General features: G+C 36.7%; 1 protein-coding gene and 2 long non-coding RNA genes across 3 annotated transcripts; 1 reads left to right on the forward strand and 2 right to left on the reverse strand.

Annotated features, from left to right (window-relative positions):
• Positions 1-1,040: 1,040 nt before the first annotated feature.
• LOC123258145 lies at positions 1,041-2,646 on the forward strand. The gene is made up of 2 exons (XR_006507978.1): positions 1,041-1,655; positions 2,300-2,646. It is a non-coding gene; the product is annotated as an uncharacterized LOC123258145 (long non-coding RNA).
• LOC116655078 lies at positions 2,261-3,462 on the reverse strand. The gene is made up of 2 exons (XR_004310227.2): positions 2,559-3,462; positions 2,261-2,475 (listed from the first exon to the last, which is right to left on the reverse strand). It is a non-coding gene; the product is annotated as an uncharacterized LOC116655078 (long non-coding RNA).
• A 1,390-nt stretch (positions 3,463-4,852) lies between these two features.
• LOC123258157 lies at positions 4,853-5,395 on the reverse strand. Its single transcript, XM_044718034.1, has one exon. It carries the CDS (start codon positions 5,393-5,395, stop codon positions 4,853-4,855), a length of 543 nt encoding a protein of 180 aa, XP_044573969.1.
• Positions 5,396-21,695: the final 16,300 nt, after the last annotated feature.

Here is a 21,695-nt window from a genome sequence, read left to right on the forward strand (position 1 = left end):
ACGCACAGACCAATTTAAATTCCATAATTATTAAAAATTTAAATAATTTATTTATTAACAATTATTAAAAATTCAATAATTAATTTAGGAATAATATTGATGAACCTTGTACCACTGTACCAGGGAAACGAAAGGGGGAGATTGAAGAGAGCAGTTAGTGCGAGTTAGTAAAATGTAAAGAAATAGAGATAAGAATCTCTATTGAGCGAGAAATAGGAGCAACACCGTAAGAGATGAAGAAGCAGAGCACGGCTATGTTTGGAAGAAAAATTATTAAAATTATTATTTTACCTCCAAATATATCACTGCACACGCGAAGCAATACGGATCTATCAATTGCAATTTGCTTCTTATTTTTATTTTTTTATGTGAATCGAAATAAACACCGATTTTTTATGGAAAGCTAATACGAAAATTATATGAAAACGCACAACTGAGGAAGGAATGTTTTGGTAAATTTGAAGTTTTATCAAAAACTAGCTCATATGGACAATAGTCATGTGCCATAGAGGGGGTCGTATCAACAATAGACGAAATATTGTGCCATACGTCCCAATCTGTTTTGTCAACTGAGCAGTCGAAGTTATGTTTTTAATATTTATTTTTATAATCCGCTCCCATGTCCGTAATTAACGTCTTCATTGGTATGGCTACCAAGTATTTAGTTAAATCGCAGATGAGTGTTACCGCGTATCCAACTATATCCACAATTACTCTATCGAAAGGTGTTTGTGGAGTTTCAGTTATAGTTAATGGGGTCTTAGTGTGTTTAGTTGTTTTAGACTTTTGGCATTTAGGACATTTCTATAAGTACTGTTTTATGTCTTTGGACATATTTTTCCAGTAATAGAGTCCCTTGGCCAAGGTTTTTCTAATGTCTGTATGACACCCTTTCCATGCGCAGTATTTTTGTCTACTTTGGTTTCTGGTAGTGGTTTTCAGAATATTATTGTTTAATTGAATATTTTTCAAGTCGGTGATTATTATTCTAGAAAGCGGATCGGCTACATAGTTATATCTTTATCCTTTAGATCAGTAGTTCCCAAAGTGGTCCAGGTGGACCCCCAGGGGTCCACGGGAGACTCGACGGGGGTCTACGTTGGGTCTAACAAAAAATGGGGGTCTACACTTTGTAAGCGGGGGTGAATGAAAATTAATTTGGTTTCGATAGTGAAGAACTAAGATATTGGCTTGACTTCTATCACTTTAGGCAGATAATATTTTGAGAAGCTCAGCGACTGTTACTTGTAAAACCCTGTAAAATTGTAAAAATTTGTTCCATATTCAGTACAACGCGTCGAGACTTGTCGTCGACGCGCCGCTGCCGGCAACCGTCCCGTCCGCAATACTTGTTCAAACGTGTAGAGGTGCAGAAAACATCGATGGAAACATCGATACCTCGATGTTTTGGAAAAATGAAAAACATCGATGTATTTTAAAAAACATCGAGAAGCTCAGCAAGTTCTTCACCTCTACAAACGTGCAAATGAATTGAATCAAATGAATGTTTATAAATACGAATGTCAAGGAGAAACGTTTCTCATTTCCGAAATGTCATAAGGAAATCTGAATCGATATTAGTGCCATAATTTGTTTCCAGACTTTCTAAAAGTAAAGTGAATCGATATTACCTAGTGATTACCAGTATCGCAAAAGTAAGTATAAGTACATACCTGCCTATTTGTTATATGCATACACCGTGACTTTTTTATCGTTTTTTACTCGCGGGAAAGTGATTCAACTCATGTAAATAAAGAACTTTCCCTATGAAGCCACTTCTGAAATCTCGAGAAATGGAAGTATGGAAAAACAGATTTTTTTCGAGATTTCGGAAGCGGCTTCATAGACAAAGTTGTTTATTATCATGAGTAGTATCACCTTCCTGTGGGATAAAAACAATAAAAAAGTAATGGGTATATACAATAACGTGTTAATCAAAAAGCGTAAGACCTGTGTTAATCAAAAGTTGACTAATAATCAAACACGGCATAATTTCAATTTTGTTGGATAAAATTTTACCCTAATTTTTTTATTAGTGGAATCGATTCTTCTCTTGATTTTCGACAAACTACTGTAAGGTTTTGCGTTATTTAATTAACGAGTTGTATTTTTATTTCATATATTATTTACTTTACAATTTTTTTTACAAAAAATGTTAATTAAATGGAAAGAAATCTCTTCCAACCAACCTTACTCTATATGAGATAGGTATATTTATAATAATATATTATTTTATGGAAGTATATAAGTTCAGTAGGTATTTGATTGTTCGGTTTTTTATTTATTGTTTACATTGCAGATTGGTAATTGATACGAAACATGACCGAATCTAAGAAGAAGTGTCGTCAGTATAGTGTTGAATATTTAAAATTTGGTTTTCTTCCATCACAGGCAGACAAACGGTTGCCCACATGCATTTTATGCAACAAAGTTTTGGGCAATGACTCCATGAAACCATCAAAGCTGGAAGAGCACCTAAGAAGGTGTCATCCAGATAAAAAAGATAAAGATTTAAAATATTTCCAAACATTTAAAGAAAAATATGAAAAAAGACCCACCGTGCACAGTATGTTTGCTTCAACGTCTGAAAGCAATGATGATGGCTTGCGGGCATCTTACAATATCTCATTACTCATAGCAAAATCTGGAAAACCGCACACCATTGGAGAACAGTTAATTTTACCTGCTGTTGAAGAGGTCTTAAAAACTGTTCTGCACAAATCTTCATTAGACATACTCAAAAAAAATTCCCTTGAGTAACAACACTGTACAAAGACGTATTGATGAAATGAGCTCTGATGTTGAAAGTTTCTTGTGTGATTATCTGCAAACAACTCATTTTTCTATTCAACTGGACGAGTCAACTTTACCTGGCAACGAAGCATTATTATTGGCATATGTTCGATTTGTTATGGGCGAAGAAATCCATGAAGAGTTACTATTTGCAAGAACTTTGAAGACGGACACTAAAGGTGAATCAATATTTGCTGTTCTCAGTGATTTTTTTAAAGAAACATCGATTCCATTCACAAACGTTATTTCGGTGGCAACAGATGGAGCTCCTGCCATGGTCGGGCGATATCGTGGGTTTATAAGCCATCTTAAAAGAATTATACAAGAGGTAACTACAATTCATTGTGTTATCCACCGACAACATCTAGTAGCGAAAAATTTAAGTGACAGATTGCACCAATCGCTTTAATTTGTGATTAATGCAGTTAACAAAATTAGAAGCAATGCATTAAATTCGCGCTTATTCACACAATTGTGCGATGAAAATGATGAAGATTTCCAACGATTGCTGTTACATACCGAAGTACGCTGGTTGTCGAAAGGTGCATGCTTATCAAGATTTTATTCACTTTTCAATTCAGTTTTAGAATTTCTGGACAGCAAAGATCCTGATTTAAAAAAAAACCTAATCAATTTTAAAGCAGACGTCGCCTATTTGACAGATTTGTTTCAAAAATTTAATGAGCTCAACTTACAATTACAAGGGGACAGCCTTAATTTAATAACAACAAAGAGTGTAATTTCAGCTTTTATTGGTAAATTGAAGTTTATGAAGGGAAATATTGGTCGGCGCGAATTTTCACAGTTTTCAAACTTATCGCAGGTAGAATGCCTTGATGAAGTTATTCAGACATACAACATTTGATTGCCCTGCATGGTGATTTTAATACTAGATTTGAAGACATTCTGTCGATGGAAATACCACCATGGATCATAAATCCATTTGATGAAACAGAAGTGGAGAATGTGATATTACAAGAGGAGCTACTCGAGCTCAGCACTAATGAGGAGCTGAAAGTGACATTTAAAAAAGGGTATCAGAAATTTTGGTTGCAGGCAGAAATACCTAAAAAATATCCTGGACTGTGGGCAATCACGCAAAAGCTTCTCATAGCGTTTCCCTCATCATATCTCGTCGAAAAAAGTTTTAGTGCCGTTACAAACTTATTAACAAAAAAAAGGAACAGATTGAATATCACAGAACGAGGAGATTTGCGGTTATTTGTTAGGGAGTGCTGCAGGGGGTCCACCGGATCCTGCAAAGTCCTCAAAGGGGTCCATGACAGAAAAAAGTTTGGGAACCACTGCTTTAGATACTCTACCGTTAAATTATATTTCTCTAATTCAAGTCTCATTCATGTTGATTTGGAACTGGGATTTACCATTGAAAATAAATAGTTAAGTGCTCTGTGGTCTGTTTTAACAATGAAAGGTCTTCCATAAATATATGGTCTGAAGTATGTTATTACCTAATGTATAGCTACTAATTGTTGTTCTCAAGTTGTTCAAGCATTGAACACGATAAAAATTCCAAACATAGAATGTGAAGAGGACATAGAATGTGAGAAGTGATTAACAGCATGGTTTAAAAACGATCGCCTGCAGTCTAAACAAATATTTAAGTGGTGCACTTAAAGCACTTAAGATAGAGTCACTTAGCATGTCAGCGTGCAGACCGTTGATAAGTATTTTTAAATAGATTTAAGATTTTCATGTATCCTTCTTGTAAGAGAATTGTATGAAGAGATGAATTGTATGTAAGAGAATTGATGGAATATAAACAGTTTTAAAACGTTGGAGTACAACCAAACTCATTGGAGTACCACCATTATTACAATGGTGTTAATGGGTTCCTTTTGACAGTAGTGCTCTTGTTGCTTTCACCTTTCCTAAAGAATCTTAATGCGTATGCAACTGGAAGCTGTAGTCCATTTTTGTTTTGAGTTTGGACTGCTCAACAAGCGTATTTGCTAGCATCTGTAATTATGCAAAAAATAGTGTCGGTTGACTCGCCAAAGAACTCTCCCCTAGGCTTTATGGTGCAAAGCGAGCAGGGAGTCTAATTGTACACCGAAGTCTTGAAGGTGAGGTTGTTTCCGGTGACTCTCCAAGAGCCTGGGTCTGGTCCTTTATTTGGTGGTTCCAGCGTTGAGATTTTGTCTATTGGCTGTTGCATTATTACGAAGGCGGGCTTGAGGCGGTCCACAGATACTTTGACTGCACCTCCAGCGACGGATAGGGTGAAGTGTTTGCGGTTCCTTTCGATGACTTCAATTGGACCGTCATATGGAGGTTGAAGTGAAGTGCGTACGGCATCATTTCGTAGGAATACATGTGACATGGTTTCCAATTCCTTAAATATAAATGGTTTGGAGGTGTCATGGTGAGCTGTTTGTGCTGGACTGATATTTTCAAATTCTTTGGCATATTCCGTTTGGGATTGTGTTTTATTTGATTGGTGGAAAAACTCTCCCGGCAACCTGATCGTAGTTCCGTATACCAGTTGTGCGGGTGTTGCTTGAATGTCCGGTTTGTAAGCTGTGCGAAGTCCTAAAGGAATTATTGGTAGTTTCTGTGGCCAATTCGCCTGGTTTTTGGACATGACGGCAGCTTTTAATGTTCGATGCCAGCGTTCGATGATTCCGTTTTCTTGTGGATGATATGTGGTTTTACGTAGGTGATCGATTCCCAGTAGCCTTGATGATTCATTGAATAGCCTCGATTCGAACCGGCATGCCAAATCTGGAGATCCAGGAGCGAATGAGGGTGGATGCTACGGTATCGGCTTCCGAATATCTCAGAAATAATGAGCAATTCTCCGATATGTCCTCTGTGGAATCACTTTAAGCGATCCCAGACCCAATAATTCAAACCCCCCCCCCCCCACCGGGGCCCCGGTACGTACTGGTACCGCAGTATTAGTTACGGCGGCACAAAAACTCTTGCATTTTATGATGTCCAAGACGATATGTTCCGCCAGCTTTTGAGAAATATTTTCAGACAATATTTTCGTCACAAGAACATCAAACATTAAACCACGTTTTACGGCCACTGACCAACCTTCTACCTCATCTTCCTCAGATTTAAAAAACTAATGTATTCACTCACACTTACCTATCACAATACTAGAGGGTTATGTAGTAAACTTCCCTCGGCGAAGGGGCGGAGGAATGTTAATCTCTGAAGACTCCAAACTCGCTTCTGAAGAGGTAAAATTGCAAGAGTTTGGTGACATTGAATTCCTTTTCATCAAAATAACTTTGTCCGATCAATCTTTGTATGTTACCTGTTCGTACATACCACCTTCGTCCGAACCGCCAACACACTGGCAACATTTGACCGCCATTCGTTTGGTTTTCGATCGTCTGTCTGATGGTGACCAGCTGATAGCTCCGGGTGACTTTAATATCCCAGAATTTATGTGGTCAAATGTTGAAAATTTACTGTCTTTACAGCTTAACTCCCACCACGACTTCCCTGCGGGCATTTTTGACATGTCACTTGGGCAAATTAACCACGCTAGAAATTCTTTAGGTCGGCTGTTGGACTTATGATTCGTTTCTGATCCTGATGGAATTACTCTTTCCAGAACTTTGCCCCTTTCTTACCCCGAGGATCCATATCATCCCAAACTTGAGCTTTCAATCGAAAACAACTCCTTAATTGACCTCAAGTCTACACTTAAATCTCATAAAGCTAATTTCGGAATTTGATTGGTCTTATTTACTGGCATGTGAGGATATAAACATCGCATTACAAAAATTTTATTTCACTTTCAACACATTCTTCGCCGCTTGCGTGCCGTGGAAATATCCGTCCGCTTCAACGAATCCGCCATGGTATACAAGGAACCTTATAAATTTAAAGAATAGTATGAGTAGACTTTTAAATAAACATAGATTATTGTAACATGTAACCATGTAAGCGGGCAGATGGTTGTGTAGCTGCAAGGAGGTTGCACGCGCTGGTTCCGGCTTTCTGGTCGGTAGAAGGGAGTGGATCCCTAGGGTCCTTGTGCTACTCGCTCGCAGTTATCAATCGATTATTTAAAAGATATTCGCGTGCGGGGGGTTAGTACGTACTGAAGGAAATATCGGGAAAGGGGATAAAAAGGATTCTTGCATTGCTTTCGACATTCAGAGTAATTAAGGCCGTTGCGACTGCGCTGGTGTAGTTGCAGCAGACGATGTAAAGCTGAGCGGATGTTTCGCCACAGCCGTTGCCCACCCTTCCATGATCACCAAGTCCGCGAAATAATTATTGATGATCCCAAAGAAAATCCGGCTATTTAATTTCACCTGCCATCTTCATCCTGCATGACTCCTCTAGATAATAGATTAGCAATTCATTTTTAAACGTTATAAAATTTATTCATGGTTATTAAGTTGCATAAGGCAAAAGAAGGTGTATAATTAGATGTAGATAATAAGTGGAATTGTATGAAGTCTAGTATAAGTTAGTTTAGGGCGGAGCGAGAGCGCAAGTGAAGCTCTCACTTGCGCTCTCCCATGAATTCGCCCCGCTTCGCCGCACTAGATAAGCTAGGCTTAAGGTTTTGTCAATATGAATATAACCGAATTTATAACGTCGAAGAGTGCACGCATTTTTGTTTTCGGTCGTTTTTTTCGCAATTTAATTATTTCTACAGCCACCAATTTTTTCCTTTCGTTTTTCGCGACGAGATAAAATAATCTCGATAAACATTTTGGCGCCCCCGGGTGGACTGTAGTATAATTAAATAAATAAAAAAGCAACAAAAAATAGTGACAGTGATACATAACATATATAATATATAATTAAATATCTTCTTCAAAAATAGTTTGAAAAAAATATATTTTTATTTGAGTTCCGTTTTTGATACAGTGTGATTTTTAAAACTGCTTAGAATTTTTGGAGTTTCAGAACTAACTTAACTTTGGGGCTCTAAGTCCCTTTTATAGCTACCCTTGCTGAAGCTTTTTGCAGATCAAAGCTCGAAAGAAGCTTTTCTCTCAGAGAGGCTTTGTTTTCTGAAGGAAATCGATTGAGTCGGAACCTATTACTTGAGGTGTCAGTTGACGTGGAAGACTTTGGGTCTCAATTAATCGAGGTGACAAGAAAATGTGAAATTTCCTGTGAAGTGGATGCCCATTTAAGAATGGTTTGAGCTGTTTAGTTTTATTTCACTTAAAAGGAGTGAGAAAGATTTGAGTCGGGATTCTGTTTACCAAAATATTGTTTTGGTTTTCAATCTGAAGTGGCTCTTAGAAATTGGAAATCTTAAATGAGACTGTTTTCAGCCGAATTGAAAAATTAAATGTTTATGTTTTTACAAAAATTGGAATGATGCAATTTGCAGCTGGATTACGAATTTCAATACAAAAGGCTTCAGCTTCGGTTTACAAAATTGGTTTACAAAATTTACTGATATACACTTAAAGAAATTTTGTTGATATGTTACTTCCCCATCCTTAAGAATTTAGCCTGTCCTCAGGCGGTTAGTTTGGGGTATAACTGTAGGTCATGTTCTTTATTCTCTGAACTTATAGTTTCTTCTTCGGGAGTTATAACCTTTTGTTTTTTATAATTAATTATTATCCTTTTTGGGATGTTCTTAAATTTATAAATCAAATATATGATTATAATAATAATTATTACTACTAGTAGTATTAGTAAAATTGTTTGAGTTTTAAAATATTGTTTTGAGTGGTTTTGGAATATTTCTTTGGCTACGATATACGATAAAGGTTGGAGTTTAGTTATGTTGTTGTTTACATAAATAGTTCGGGTGTAATCAAGCATAGTATTTGTTATTATTACATCTTCTATTTGTATAGAACAGTTGAATACTTTTATTATATTGTTTCCTTCTGCTATTAGATCTTTATTTATACAATTCTGATTTAATAAAGTTTTTGGTAAATTCCATGTTATTATAATGTTGGGTTCAATATAATTTAATTCGAAGTTCTTGTACATTTTTGTATATCTACATTCTGTATTTGTTTGTCTTAAGAGACCTATTATACATTTATTATTTACTATTTCTTTTGTTTTTACTTTAAAGACTTGCTGATTTTTTATGTAATATTTATCATGCAATGTTTCGGTTATTATATTCTGATTCTGATCCGGATACGGTAAAATTTTGTAAATGGGGGTTTTAATAATAGTACGAGGAATATGAGAAATTATCAATATTTCGTTAGTATTAACTTGTAACCAAGTAGATGTTTTAATATTTAACAATTTTTCTGAATTAATATGTTTAAGCGGGTCATGTTTTAGGAGCTTTGGGTTGAATATGCCTAATCTTGTAAATTGCATTCCTAATTCAATGTCTTCTATGTATTCTGTAAATTCTTGTAAATTGAAAATAAGGATTGCTAACCTTTGGTTTTCATTTTGGTTTTCATTTAAACGATTTACTGTTTCTATTCCTTTATTTATTGCATCAATAACTTTATTTAATTCGTTGATCTGTATACTATTTTCGGACAAGTTATCAATTTTTGATTCTAATTCTTCCCTATCTTGTTGATCCAATGTGCCAAATAAATATTTATAAAAGGTACCTACAAAATTTGCAAGTCCTCTTTTGTTTCGTTGAGCAATTTTTATTCCATTCATTTCTCTATTTAATTTTTCTTTTAGATATTGAATTTGATCCAAATGTTCAAATTCTCGTGTTTGTTCCATTAGATTTTTATAAGTTTGTTCAGTTTTAGTTAAATTGACTGTGAGACAATGATATTCATAATTAGTGGGCAGATCTATGTTACCTGTTTGGAAAATTAAGTATCCATTTTTTTGCTTGAATTGGATTGATATCTATGTTCTGACACATGGCGTGATATATAAGACATAATAAAGTTATTATATAAAAGATCATTTTATTAAGCTGGGTTGTCTTCCGGTGGAAATCTGGAATTATTATATTTGCTGGTATTAATTTTCTTTTTCTTTTTAAATTTCGATTTATAGTGTGTGATTTCTCTACCTCTATTTTTTTCTACATAATGTTTTTCGTCAGTTTGTGTAATTTGGCCTGTCTTCCTAAAAGGATTTGTTGTTTTAGATTTTATAAGTGGAGCTTGTCTATACCTAGTATTAATATCGAATGTATGACGATTTTTATTAAGCTTGTTTATTTTCTTTATTTTATTCACTTGAATATTATAACTTGGAGTTCCGGCGAAAATAAAAATGTCTGCTGGTGTTCTACCTGTAGAGCTATGTTTTGTTTTATGATTATAAATATAAACGATTGTTTCAAATTTAGTAATTATATTTTCAGGATTCCGTTCACAATTTATAATTCTTAATTTTTCATTAATAGTTTTATGAAATCTCTCTATGTCAGAAACGCCATTTTTACTTGTGGTTATAGTTATTCTTACATCTTCTGATTGCAGCCAAAGTTGCAATGCTGAGCACATAAATGCAGAGTCTTTGGTTAAAGGTCTTTGGGAGTCTGGGGTTAAAGGTTTCTGGGGTTAATTCAAATGTAAGATTTGTATCTCTATGTTCTGTTTTAGCAAGGTTACAAATTTCACACTCATTTATAATATTCTGAATTAATCTCTGATAATCGGGAAAATAATATTTTTCTTTAAAAAGGCTTGTTTGTTTTTCTATTCCTGGATGTAATAATTCTACGTGAGCTTTAAGGACAATTTCCTTGAATTCGGCGAATGTTTGGACATCTGTTAATATTGTACTAGTTTTCATAACTTTGGTTAAGTTGTTTGGGCTGATGATTTCTATATAAGCATTTTGAAATATTATGAAGTCCATTTCACAAGGAAAATAAATAACACTTTTTTTAGAGCACAAATATTCTTTAATTAATTCTTTTGCATATTCATGGGTCATTTCTTTATAAATTATTTTAAGGTTGGTTTTATGAAAGTATTGGCTCAATTTGACTTCATTTGAGTTTCCTCTATGAAATTCAATTTGTCTATTGTAATAGTTTAAAGGTCTTTCCGTTATTTCTATATAATTCTGATTGTCTTCATGTGCACTATGAACTGTTGCTATTGTGGGTAATGACTCGGTATTATCCGGTGTTTCTCCTAAAAAATTTTCTTCTAGCTTCACTCTTGACAGAGCATCAGCTACCTGGTTTTCCTTTCCCGGCAAATATTTAATAGTGAAGTCAAACTCGTTTAATTTTATTCTCCATCTTTGTAGTTTCATGTTTGGTTCTTTTATATTATGAAGCCAAACTAATGGTCTATGATCGCTAAGGATTTCGAATTTTCTACCAAAGAGATAGGACCTAAAATATTTAGTGGCCCAGACTATAGCCAGAAGCTCTTTTTCTATTGCTGAATAATTAATTTCATGTTCATTAAGAGTTCTACTTGCATAACAAATAGGTTTATGATTTTGCGATAATACTGCGCCTATGGCGACATTGCTAGCATCTGTTGTTAAGGAAAATAATTTTTCAAAGTTAGGGTAAATTAAAATTGGGTCTGATGTAATAAGAAGTTTTAATTTCTCAAATGCTTCTAAATATTCTTTATTGGTTGAATTTATAGTGGAACCTTTCTTTAAGTTTACAGTCATAGGTTTTGCAATTTTAGCAAAATCAGGTATGAATTTTCTATAAAATCCACAGAGACCTAAAAATGATTTTATTTCTTTTTGGGTTTTTGGTATTGGAAATTTTTGTATTGCCTCAATTTTTTGGGGGTTTGGCTTTATTCCTTCTGTTGTTATTATATGTCCAAGGAATTCAGTTTCCTTTTTCATAAACTCACATTTGTCAAGTTGAAGTTTAAGATTAGCTTCTCGAAGTTTTGAAAACACCTTTTTTATGGACAATATGTGTTCTTCTAATGAAGTAGAAAATATAATTATGTCATCCATGTAAACAAGGCAATGCTGGTATATTAAATCTTCTAATAAATTGTTCAAGCAACGTTGGAAAGTTGCAGGCGCATTTTTCAGACCAAATGGCATTCGTGTGTATTCGTAATGTCCATTTTTAGTAGAAAAAGCTGTTTTTGAAATAGAATTTTCATCCATTTAAATTTGATGGAAACCCTTGGCAAGGTCAATTGTTGTAAAATATTGAAACTTTCCAAGTTTGTCAAGTATTTCATCCATAGCTGGTATCGGATACTTATCATCAATAGTTATTTCATTTAGACTTCGATAGTCTATTACTATTCGAAATTTCTTTTTACCTGATGCATCTTCTTTCTTTGGGACTATCCATATTGGAGAACAATAAGGGGATTTCGATTTACGTATTATTCCCTGATTCATCATTTCTTTAATTTGGACTTCTACTTCTTGATCATAAGCTTGGGGGTATTTATAAGGTTTTTTGTAAATAGGATCTTCATGTTTGGTTTGGATTGAATGTTTTATAGCACTGGTAAAGGTCAAATTTTCACCTTCCCTGTACTGGATATCCCTAATATCCCTAATTCAAATAAAATGTTATTTAATTTAGTTCTTTCTTCTTTATTAAGATGATTTATTCGAAATTTATTATTTTCTTCTAAGTCATTATTAATTGCAAAATTAAAAGATATATCCTCAGATGAAGGTGGACTGAGATAATCTTCCAATGTTTCAATTTCGGAATTCTTGAAATCTTCGTGGTTATATATCATGGAAAAAACAAATCCGCTCAAAGTGACTGTTTCCTGTTTATAATTAATAATTGCTTCACAAGCTTCTAAATACTCTCTTCCTATCAATATGTCATATTTTTGCGAAAAATTGTGAACCCAAAATGGTTGATCGATCGGACAAAGTTTACTTGATTTAAAATTTACGGACTTATTTAATTTAATTACACCATTAATTGTGTGTACTTCTAACGTTTTTAATGTTTGTGGGAAATTAAAATAATTTTCTTTTATTAGGTTTATTGAACTTCCTGTATCTATTACACATTTAAATGCGCGATTGTTAATAGTTATTCTGATGTAAGGATTTCTATTTCTTCTATTGGATCCGAGGCTATTTGATGAAAATTTTCGATTTCCATTCTAGATTGATCGCTTGAATATTCACGCTGTGTTTTCACTGGTTTGTTAGAATTATAACCTTGTAAAGAAGATGTTGGCTGTTGATAATTCATAGGATTCTGAGCTCTACCATGATTTAAATTTTGCTGCAATTCCTGTTGAAATTGTTGTTGATTGAAATTATTTGGTTGTCTATAGTTACTTTGCTGATTATAATTTTGTTGATTATTATTATTATAAAAGGAATTATTTCTTTGGAAATTATTATTTCTTTGATAATTTCTCCTATCTTGTCCGTTTTGTTTTGAATTATGTTGTGATTTAATTTTATCAGAACCAGAATCATAACAACCTTCTTGTTGTGCTACTTGTTTAAGTTTACTGACTGTAGTTATATCGTGCCTTGCTAATGTCATGAATAACCTGTCAGGAAGTTTTCTCATTATTACATCTTTTACAGTATTATTCATGGCATTATTATAAATCATTGTATTTAAATTGTTATTTTCTAACGACAATTTGTTTGTTATGACAAATATTTTATATTCTAGATCCTCGACGAACTTACGAATGCTTCCATTGAAAGGGGTATTGTAGAGTCGTCTTAGTAATTCCTCGCATGGGGTTTGGGTTTTATACTCATCGATGAGAGCAATCCTTAGATCGGGCCAATTGGTTGCTGCTGATATCTGTGACACTCGCTGGGCATCTCCTGATAATTGCATCTCGATTGCACTAATCTGGCTTAAAGCCTGATTAAGGTGTAGCTCGGAGAGTAACTGGACTTGTGCTACTGGTTCGGCCATTGTAATGTTCGTATTTCTTATTTGTTTCGGTAGCGGTCACACTATGAAAGCGGGCTACTAATTTATTTTAAGTTTTTGTGTTTTGTATATTTTCGGTAGCAGTCACACTTCGAAAAGTGGGCTACAAATTGAAACTAACACGTAAGTTCTTTTGCGGATGTGAATAGCGATTAACACTCGCGGTTAGTATTAAGGCTGCAGTTGCATTAGCACAAAATACTTCAACGATGTTCTATGATCTCGATTGATCACTGGTCACTTTTACACATCCTACCGGCTGCGCCAATTAAATATCTTCTTCAAAAATAGTTTGAAAAAAATATATTTTTATTTGAGTTCCGTTTTTGATACAGTGTGATTTTTAAAACTGCTTAGAATTTTTGGAGTTTCAGAACTAACTTAACTTTGGGGCTCTAAGTCCCTTTTATAGCTACCCTTGCTGAAGCTTTTTGCAGATCAAAGCTCGAAAGAAGCTTTTCTCTCAGAGAGGCTTTGTTTTCTGAAGGAAATCGATTGAGTCGGAACCTATTACTTGAGGTGTCAGTTGACGTGGAAGACTTTGGGTCTCAATTAATCGAGGTGACAAGAAAATGTGAAATTTCCTGTGAAGTGGATGCCCATTTAAGAATGGTTTGAGCTGTTTAGTTTTATTTCACTTAAAAGGAGTGAGAAAGATTTGAGTCGGGATTCTGTTTACCAAAATATTGTTTTGGTTTTCAATCTGAAGTGGCTCTTAGAAATTGGAAATCTTAAATGAGACTGTTTTCAGCCGAATTGAAAAATTAAATGTTTATGTTTTTACAAAAATTGGAATGATGCAATTTGCAGCTGGATTACGAATTTCAATACAAAAGGCTTCAGCTTCGGTTTACAAAATTGGTTTACAAATTTTACTGATATACACTTAAAGAAATTTTGTTGATATGTTACTATATATATTACATATTTACATACATATATTCAAAAACAAAAAGAGTTGCTCGCGACGGTTGTGCCAGTGAATTCAAAATACAAATTAAAGAATTCTCCGCGTCGCGAAACAAACTTCTACATAGCTGCTACTGGAAGGATTCGTCGTCCCCATGCACTGCACCTGCATCAATTGTGAAAGGAAAGTGGCCGCAGGATTAAAGGATCCGAAAGCAGAAACCCAGGTATTTGTGCAAAAAATTGAAAGTTGAGATAAGACAAATTAAAATCCGTCTTGTGCTGGAATATTGCACCCTCCTTTCAATTCTTGGCGCATACGTACGTAGAAAAAATAGTAGAGCAAAAATAAATAACAACATATATAAAAATTCTAAAATTTTAATTATAAATATATGTGCTTACCTAAATGTACTGCCTGTGGATAAAATAAAAAAGAGAATATTTATATTATTTGCAATCACTGTCGCCCCCTGCCCCTCGTTCTCGAATTTACAAATCTTCCTAATAAATACTAAAGTGCAGCCAAAAATTATTTTAATTATTTCAGATAAAATAAAAGTGCATATATATTTGGTTTACATACATACAAATAGATGCAGCGATAATATTCTCGTTTTCGTTTCCCACCGTTATCCGCTGCTGTATGTATGTATGTATATGCACTTTTTGGCGCGTATAGTTTACCGGTCTGCCAAGTGACGCGCTCCCCTACAATTTGGTCAAGCATATTGGTTTCGGTGTCATTGGCGCCAACTATTTTTTTGGATACTCTGTGCCTCGACTATCAATAATTCGTTATCAATTAATTAATCAATTTAGATTTGGTTAAATTTAATAAATTATTTATTATATTTAAATAAGATTAATTAATTATTTTCGTTTTCGCATTTTCTTGTTGTTGAATTAAATTCAATAAATTTTTAAATAAATTTTAGAAAAATTTAATAAATAAAAAATTTAATAAATTTTTAATATTAATATTTTAAAATTAATAAAAAATTTTAAATAAATTATTAAATCTTAAATTTGCATCGTTTTCGTTTTTGTATTGAAAAAACAAATTTTTTTAAAATGGAAAGTACTAAACAAAAACTTAATTCCACGACTCTTATTGACTTAAAAAAAAGATTAAATGTCAAAGTTAAAAGCATTCGCCGGTTGGAGGAACGTTTGGAAGATGGATCACTTCCTCTAAACAAAACCGAGCTAGAATGCAGGCTTCAGGTTTTAGATGAGGCAATTTCTAAAGCAAATGAGTTGCAAGACCAGATCGAGCAAATAGATGAAATGGATGATTTCGGAGCCGAGTTGGAAGAATTAGGAATAACTACGAAGGCAAGGATTATGTCCTCATGTAATGCCTTGAATTCAGCTGAAGACTCCCGTTCAGCTACTGCAATTTCTGCAGCCCCAACTCGAGCTCGACTTCCTAGTTTGGCATTGCCAAAATTCAGTGGAAATTATTCGGATTTCAAAAATTTCATAAGTCTTTTCGAGACATTAGTTGACAAAGATGTGAACATTCCAGTTATCGAGAAATTTAATCATTTAATTTCTTGCCTCTCTGGTGAAGCCTTAGGAACTGTCAAAGCATTCCAGGTCACCGAGAGTAATTACGCCAAAGCTATCGCTAGTTTAAAAAGAGTTTATGATAACGAATGTCTCATCTTTGCGAACCAAATACGTCAACTGTTCAGCCTTCCGAAAATTTCCCAGCCGTCTGCGTCGTCGTTGAGGGGTCTCATCGACACTGTATCATCCATTTATGGATCACTATTATCCATAGGAGATGATACTAAAATTGCAAACTCAATGATTATTCATTTAGTTTTGAGTAGAGTGGTCCCATTGGTTGCTTAGTCCAGTGACCAAGCAAAAATGGGAAGAGTCACTGGATTATGAGGAATTGCCGCTGTGGTCCGATTTCGAAAAAATACTAAATCGTAGATACCAGCATCTGTCCGCTGAAGAGACTGGCAAACCAAAACAAGAAAGAACTGGGTTCGGCAAGCAACTAAATAGAACTTCGTTGGCTTGTTCTTCTACCAACGCCAAACCAGCTTGCAGTTATTGTAACGCGAACAACCATTTTTTGGCCCAGTGTAGTCCGTTCGCTCGCCTTGCTGTAATGCAAAGGTTTGAGTTTGTTAAGTCAGCCTCCCTATGTTTGAATTGTCTGCGAAAAGGTCACACGGTAGCGAATTGTAAATCGACCAGGTGCCAAATCTGTTCAAGATTGCACCATAAACTTCTGCACCGATTTACAGTGGACCGAAAATAGCTTAGCATTACCACCACCCACACAAAATCCTCCTCCAGAGTTAACGAATGATGGCCCTTCTACTTCACATGCTTTGCATGCGTAGAAAGGGTTTCTGTAGAAAGGGTTTTGTTAGCAACGTCGATCGTAAGCGTTCGCACAAAAAATGGTGAGCACATCTTGGCCCGAGCATTACTTGACTCAGGGTCACAAATGAATTTTATTACAGAAGATCTTGCTCAACGCTTACAGATCCGTAGGGAGGAATCGTGCATCAACTTGCTTGGAATTTGTGAAACTAATTCACAAGTTAAGAAAAAGATAAACACCGTGGTGAAGTCGAGAGTCAATGGTAGCGAGTTTCCGTTCGACTTTTGGGTTTTGAAAACCATTTCAGGCTATCACCCTGATCAGTCAGTGAACGTAAAAGATTGGACCCTACCAAAGAACTTGCCGTTAGCAGACCCATATTTCTACAAACCTCAGCGGATAGATATGCTAATTGGAGCTGAGTCATTTTTCGAATTGTTGTCCGTTGGCCAAATAAAACAAGGTCTGAACCATCCCATCCTTCAAAAAACTCTCCTTGGGTGGATAGTGTCGGGAAAATATCTGGCAAATTCCTCAACTCCTCCACAGCCAGTCTCTAGTCTGAATTGCCAAGAGGAAGTATTAGAGTCAATAGACAAAAACTTGAAAAAATTCTGGTCGTTGGAAGAAGTTCCTTCTTCTAAAAAGATGTTGTCGCCAGAACAAGAGCTATGTGAGGAACATTATCGGAAGACTACAAGAATACTGCCTTCAGGTCGATTTGAAGTTAAACTTCCATTTAAGTCGGATCCAAGCGTTTTGGGCAATTCATTCGAGATAGCCAAACGCCGATTCCTGTCGCTCGAGAGAAGATTATCTCGAGATCCGAACTTAAAGAAAATGTATTTGGAATTTATGGAAGAATACGAATCCCTAGGCCATATGTCCCCTGCAAGCAATGACGTTCTTGCTTCTCCACACTACGTCATACCCCACCAGTGTGTCTTGCGGCCGCAAAGTACAACGACCAAACTTCGAGTCGTTTTCGATGCGTCCTGCAAGACATCCACACAAAAGTGTTTAAATGAGTTGTTGATGGTGGGTCCAACAATTCAGGAAGAGCTTTACTCAACTCTTCTTAGATTTCGGCTAAACAAATTCGCTCTGGTAGCCGACATAAAAAAGAGGTATCGTCAAGTGATGGTAAATGAAGCAGATCGACGATACCAGTTGATAGTGTGGAGAAAAGACCCGTCTGAGTCCTTGAAATTGTGCAAGCTCAACACCGTTACGTATGGCACTGCACCAGCCCCATTCCTGGCCATAAGGTGTTTGAAGAGGTTGAGTGAATCCGCGAAAAATACATTCCCTCGAGCTGCTAAAGTTATTGGGTCTGACTTTTACGTCGACGACATGTTAACGGGTGCTGGTTGCGTGGAGGAGCTAAAGACAATTAAGTCTGAAGTAACTCAGGTTCTTCAAAACGCTGGGTTTGAATTGAGCAAGTGGTTTTCAAACTCGCCTGAAGTTACTGCATCCGAGAGCACGGTTAAGCCAATAACACTTTCGGACTCAGAGCTGACAAAAACATTAGGAATCGTTTGGGTTCCTAAAGATGATGTATTTAAATTCGAAATTGATATGTCAGTCATGGGTCAAAGGGCGACTAAGCAGAATATTCTTTCGGTGACGTCAAAGCTTTTCGACCCTCTTGGCTTATTAAGCCCGATCCTTATTAAAGGAAAGATCCTGTTACAGGAACTTTGGCTCAATAAGCTAGATTGGGATGAGTCCATTCCACTGCACTTGGAAACCGCATGGAACAAGATTCAGCTTGCCTTGTCACAGTTAGAAGAGATCTCAATACCGAGATTTGTGATGAGTGAGCCAATGTCACCAATTGAAATTCATGCCTTTTCTGACGCATCGATGAGAGCCTATGGAGCCTGCGTCTATATCCGTTGCAAATCTGCAGAAGGTAGTAAAGTCTCATTGTTGACAGCAAAGTCGAAAGTAGCGCCGCTCAAGACAAAGACGCTCCCCCGTCTTGAGTTATGTGCCGCTCACCTTCTCGCGGACCTCTGTCGCAAAATAAAACCTCTTATCAAAGCACCGATCGAACGAAGTGTATATTGGTCAGATTCGGAAGTTTGTCTTCATTGGATTCGTTCCCATCCATCGTCGTTGTCAACGTTCGTATCAAATAGAGTTGCTGAGATTCAAGAGTGGTCAGAGGATAGCACGTGGCGGCATGTACCAACTAAACAGAACCCGGCAGATATTGTGTCAAGAGGTGGAGACGTAAAGGAAACGATAGAATCAATTTGGTTCACAGGTCCATCGTTTTTAACGGAGCCGGAAGATAAGTGGCCAACGAGCCCTCGGTTTGATCCGTCACCAGAGATTTTGCAGATGGAAGCAAAGAAGAGTGCGGTCGGACTGACTGCAATGGTCTCTACCTCATATTTGTTGGAAGTGATAGAAGGATTTTCCTCTCACTTAAAACTGCTGCGAGTGTTCGTTTACATGGTCCGCTTTATAAAGAAATGTAAAAAATTAGTAGTTCCTTCTGATAATGTACCTTCCCCTGTCGAATATCGAGACGCGTTTAATAAAATTGTCCAGATAGTCCAAGAGCACGAGTATCAAGAGGAAATTAAAAATGTTAGAAAAAATCTTGTTGTTAGCCCAAGCCTACAGAAGCTAAGTCCGTTTGTCCATGAAACCTCTCAGGCTGGGCTTACCTTTTCGTTGTTGCGGGTCGGGGGGCGACTAGCTAATGCTCCTATTTCGTACGATGCCAAGTTTCCAGTATTGTTGACGAAGCGCTCTCAATTTGTTCAGAGCTACGTCCGATACTTGCACGAGTCGAATTTTCATGTGGGTCCACGAGCACTAGTGAGTCTCTTGCGACAGCGCGTTTGGATAGTAAACGCGCAGGAAGTCTGCAGTCAGATAGTGCGGTCATGCATACGATGTTTTAAATGCAAGCCTCATCTGATGACTCAAATCATGGGAGATTTACCCCTAGATCGAGTTCGTGCTCTCCGCCCATTTTCCATATGTGGCGTGGATTTCTGTGGCCCTATTGAGACGACCTTGAAAATTCGTGGTAGGCCACCATACAAGTCCTACATTGCCCTGTTTGTTTGTTTTTCGTCTAAAGCAGTACATTTAGAAGTAGTTTCCGATCTGTCAACTGATTCCTTTCTATTGGCTTTTCAAAGGTTCGTTGGGCGCCGAGGATGTCCGCAGACCGTGCACTGCGACAACGCGACGAACTTCGTCGGAGCGAGTCGCCGCTTCGCGGCACTGCGGCACCAGATCGAGAGCGAAGCGGACGAGCTGCGGCAATACGCATCAAAAAAAGGATGCGTATTTGCGTTCATACCGCCGCGGGCTCCGCACATGGGCGGACTATGGGAGGCAGGTCTGAAGTCTGCAAAGAACCTACTCCTACGAGCGGTGGGCAGCGCGAAGTTGACCGCAGAGGAGCTGCAGACCGTCCTCGTTGGAGTCGAGGCCGTCCTGAACTCGAGGCCCCTGGGCGCCCTCAGTCAGGACCCAAGCGACGGCGAGGCGCTGACTCCCGGGCACCTGTTGACAGGCGGGCCGCTCATCGCCCCACCAGCACCGCGGACCCCGGACCAGCAGGGTCTAACGTGCTTGCGGCGATGGCGGCTTGTCTCGTCAATCAAGCAAATGTTTTGGCAGCGTTGGTCCCGGGAGTACGTCTTGGGCCTACAGGCGCGGTCGCAGTGGCAGCGGGAGCAGGAGGACGCCAGGAAGGGCGATCTGGTCCTGGTCGCCGAGGACGACCAGCCGCCCCAGCAGTGGATCACCGCCAGGGTCGTCGAGACTCACGCCGGCGCGGACGGAAGGGTCAGGGTCGCCGACGTCAGGACGAGTAGAGGAGCATTGTTTCGGAGAGCAGTCCACAAGCTGGCAAGGCTGCCAATAGTTGAAGCCTAAGGAAGGCCTTCAACGGGGCCGGTGTATAATTAGATGTAGATAATAAGTGGAATTGTATGAAGTCTAGTATAAGTTAGTTTAGGGCGGAGCGGGAGCGCAAGTGAAGCTCTCACTTGCGCTCTCCCATGAATTCGCCCCGCTTCGCCGCACTAGATAAGCTAGGCTTAAGGTTTTGTCAATATGAATATAACCGAATTTATAACGTCGAAGAGTGCACGCATTTTTGTTTTCGGTCGTTTTTTTTCGCAATTTAATTATTTCTACAGCCACCAATTTTTTCCTTTCGTTTTTCGCGACGAGATAAAATAATCTCGATAAACAGAAGGAAATTTAAATCAAGTATATAATTAAATGTATCTATTAGATATGTTATAATCGAGAAAACAAATTATCTTAGAATTTATATCTTTATAAGTTGGTATAAGAAATAATAAGTCGCATATGTCTATGTAAAAATAATATCAAGAATCATGTTTATGAAGAGAATCTTGTCTTCCATAGCGGGTATTCTATAATATTATTTCCTAAATGTATATCGTAAAATGTCTCCAAAGTAACTTATTTATTTTCAATTCAAATTTGATAGCAAGGGTTTATGATTAACTTTAGCAAGGTTTTTTTTTTTAATGTTGGAACACGGCAAGAGCATTAAAAATAATGTTCCAAGATTCCATTAATTTTTAATATTTAAATATTTATTAATTAATTTAAGAAAAAAAAATGTAATTCATTTTTCTTTGTTGTCATTGCGGAAGGCCATTACTAAATATTGGGAATAAAAAAAGGAAAATATATATATATAATCGACTGTAAGCCAGCACGTGCCAGAAAAATCTTCGTTTTTTTTTTTTTTCTTTCTTTTCTTTCAGTGATTCGATTTTACCGTATGGGAGATAAAAATCTTTCAGGTAAAGCTTTTATTACACTGAG

Source organism: Drosophila ananassae, assembly GCF_017639315.1.
Source record: "Drosophila ananassae strain 14024-0371.13 chromosome Y unlocalized genomic scaffold, ASM1763931v2 tig00000087, whole genome shotgun sequence".
Taxonomy (NCBI): domain Eukaryota; kingdom Metazoa; phylum Arthropoda; class Insecta; order Diptera; family Drosophilidae; genus Drosophila; species Drosophila ananassae.

Excerpts from the sequence above, each read along its gene's own strand:
- LOC123258157 (XM_044718034.1), bottom strand. The coding sequence starts at position 5,395 with ATGTCCAAAAACCAGGCGAATTGGCCACAGAAACTACCAATAATTCCT.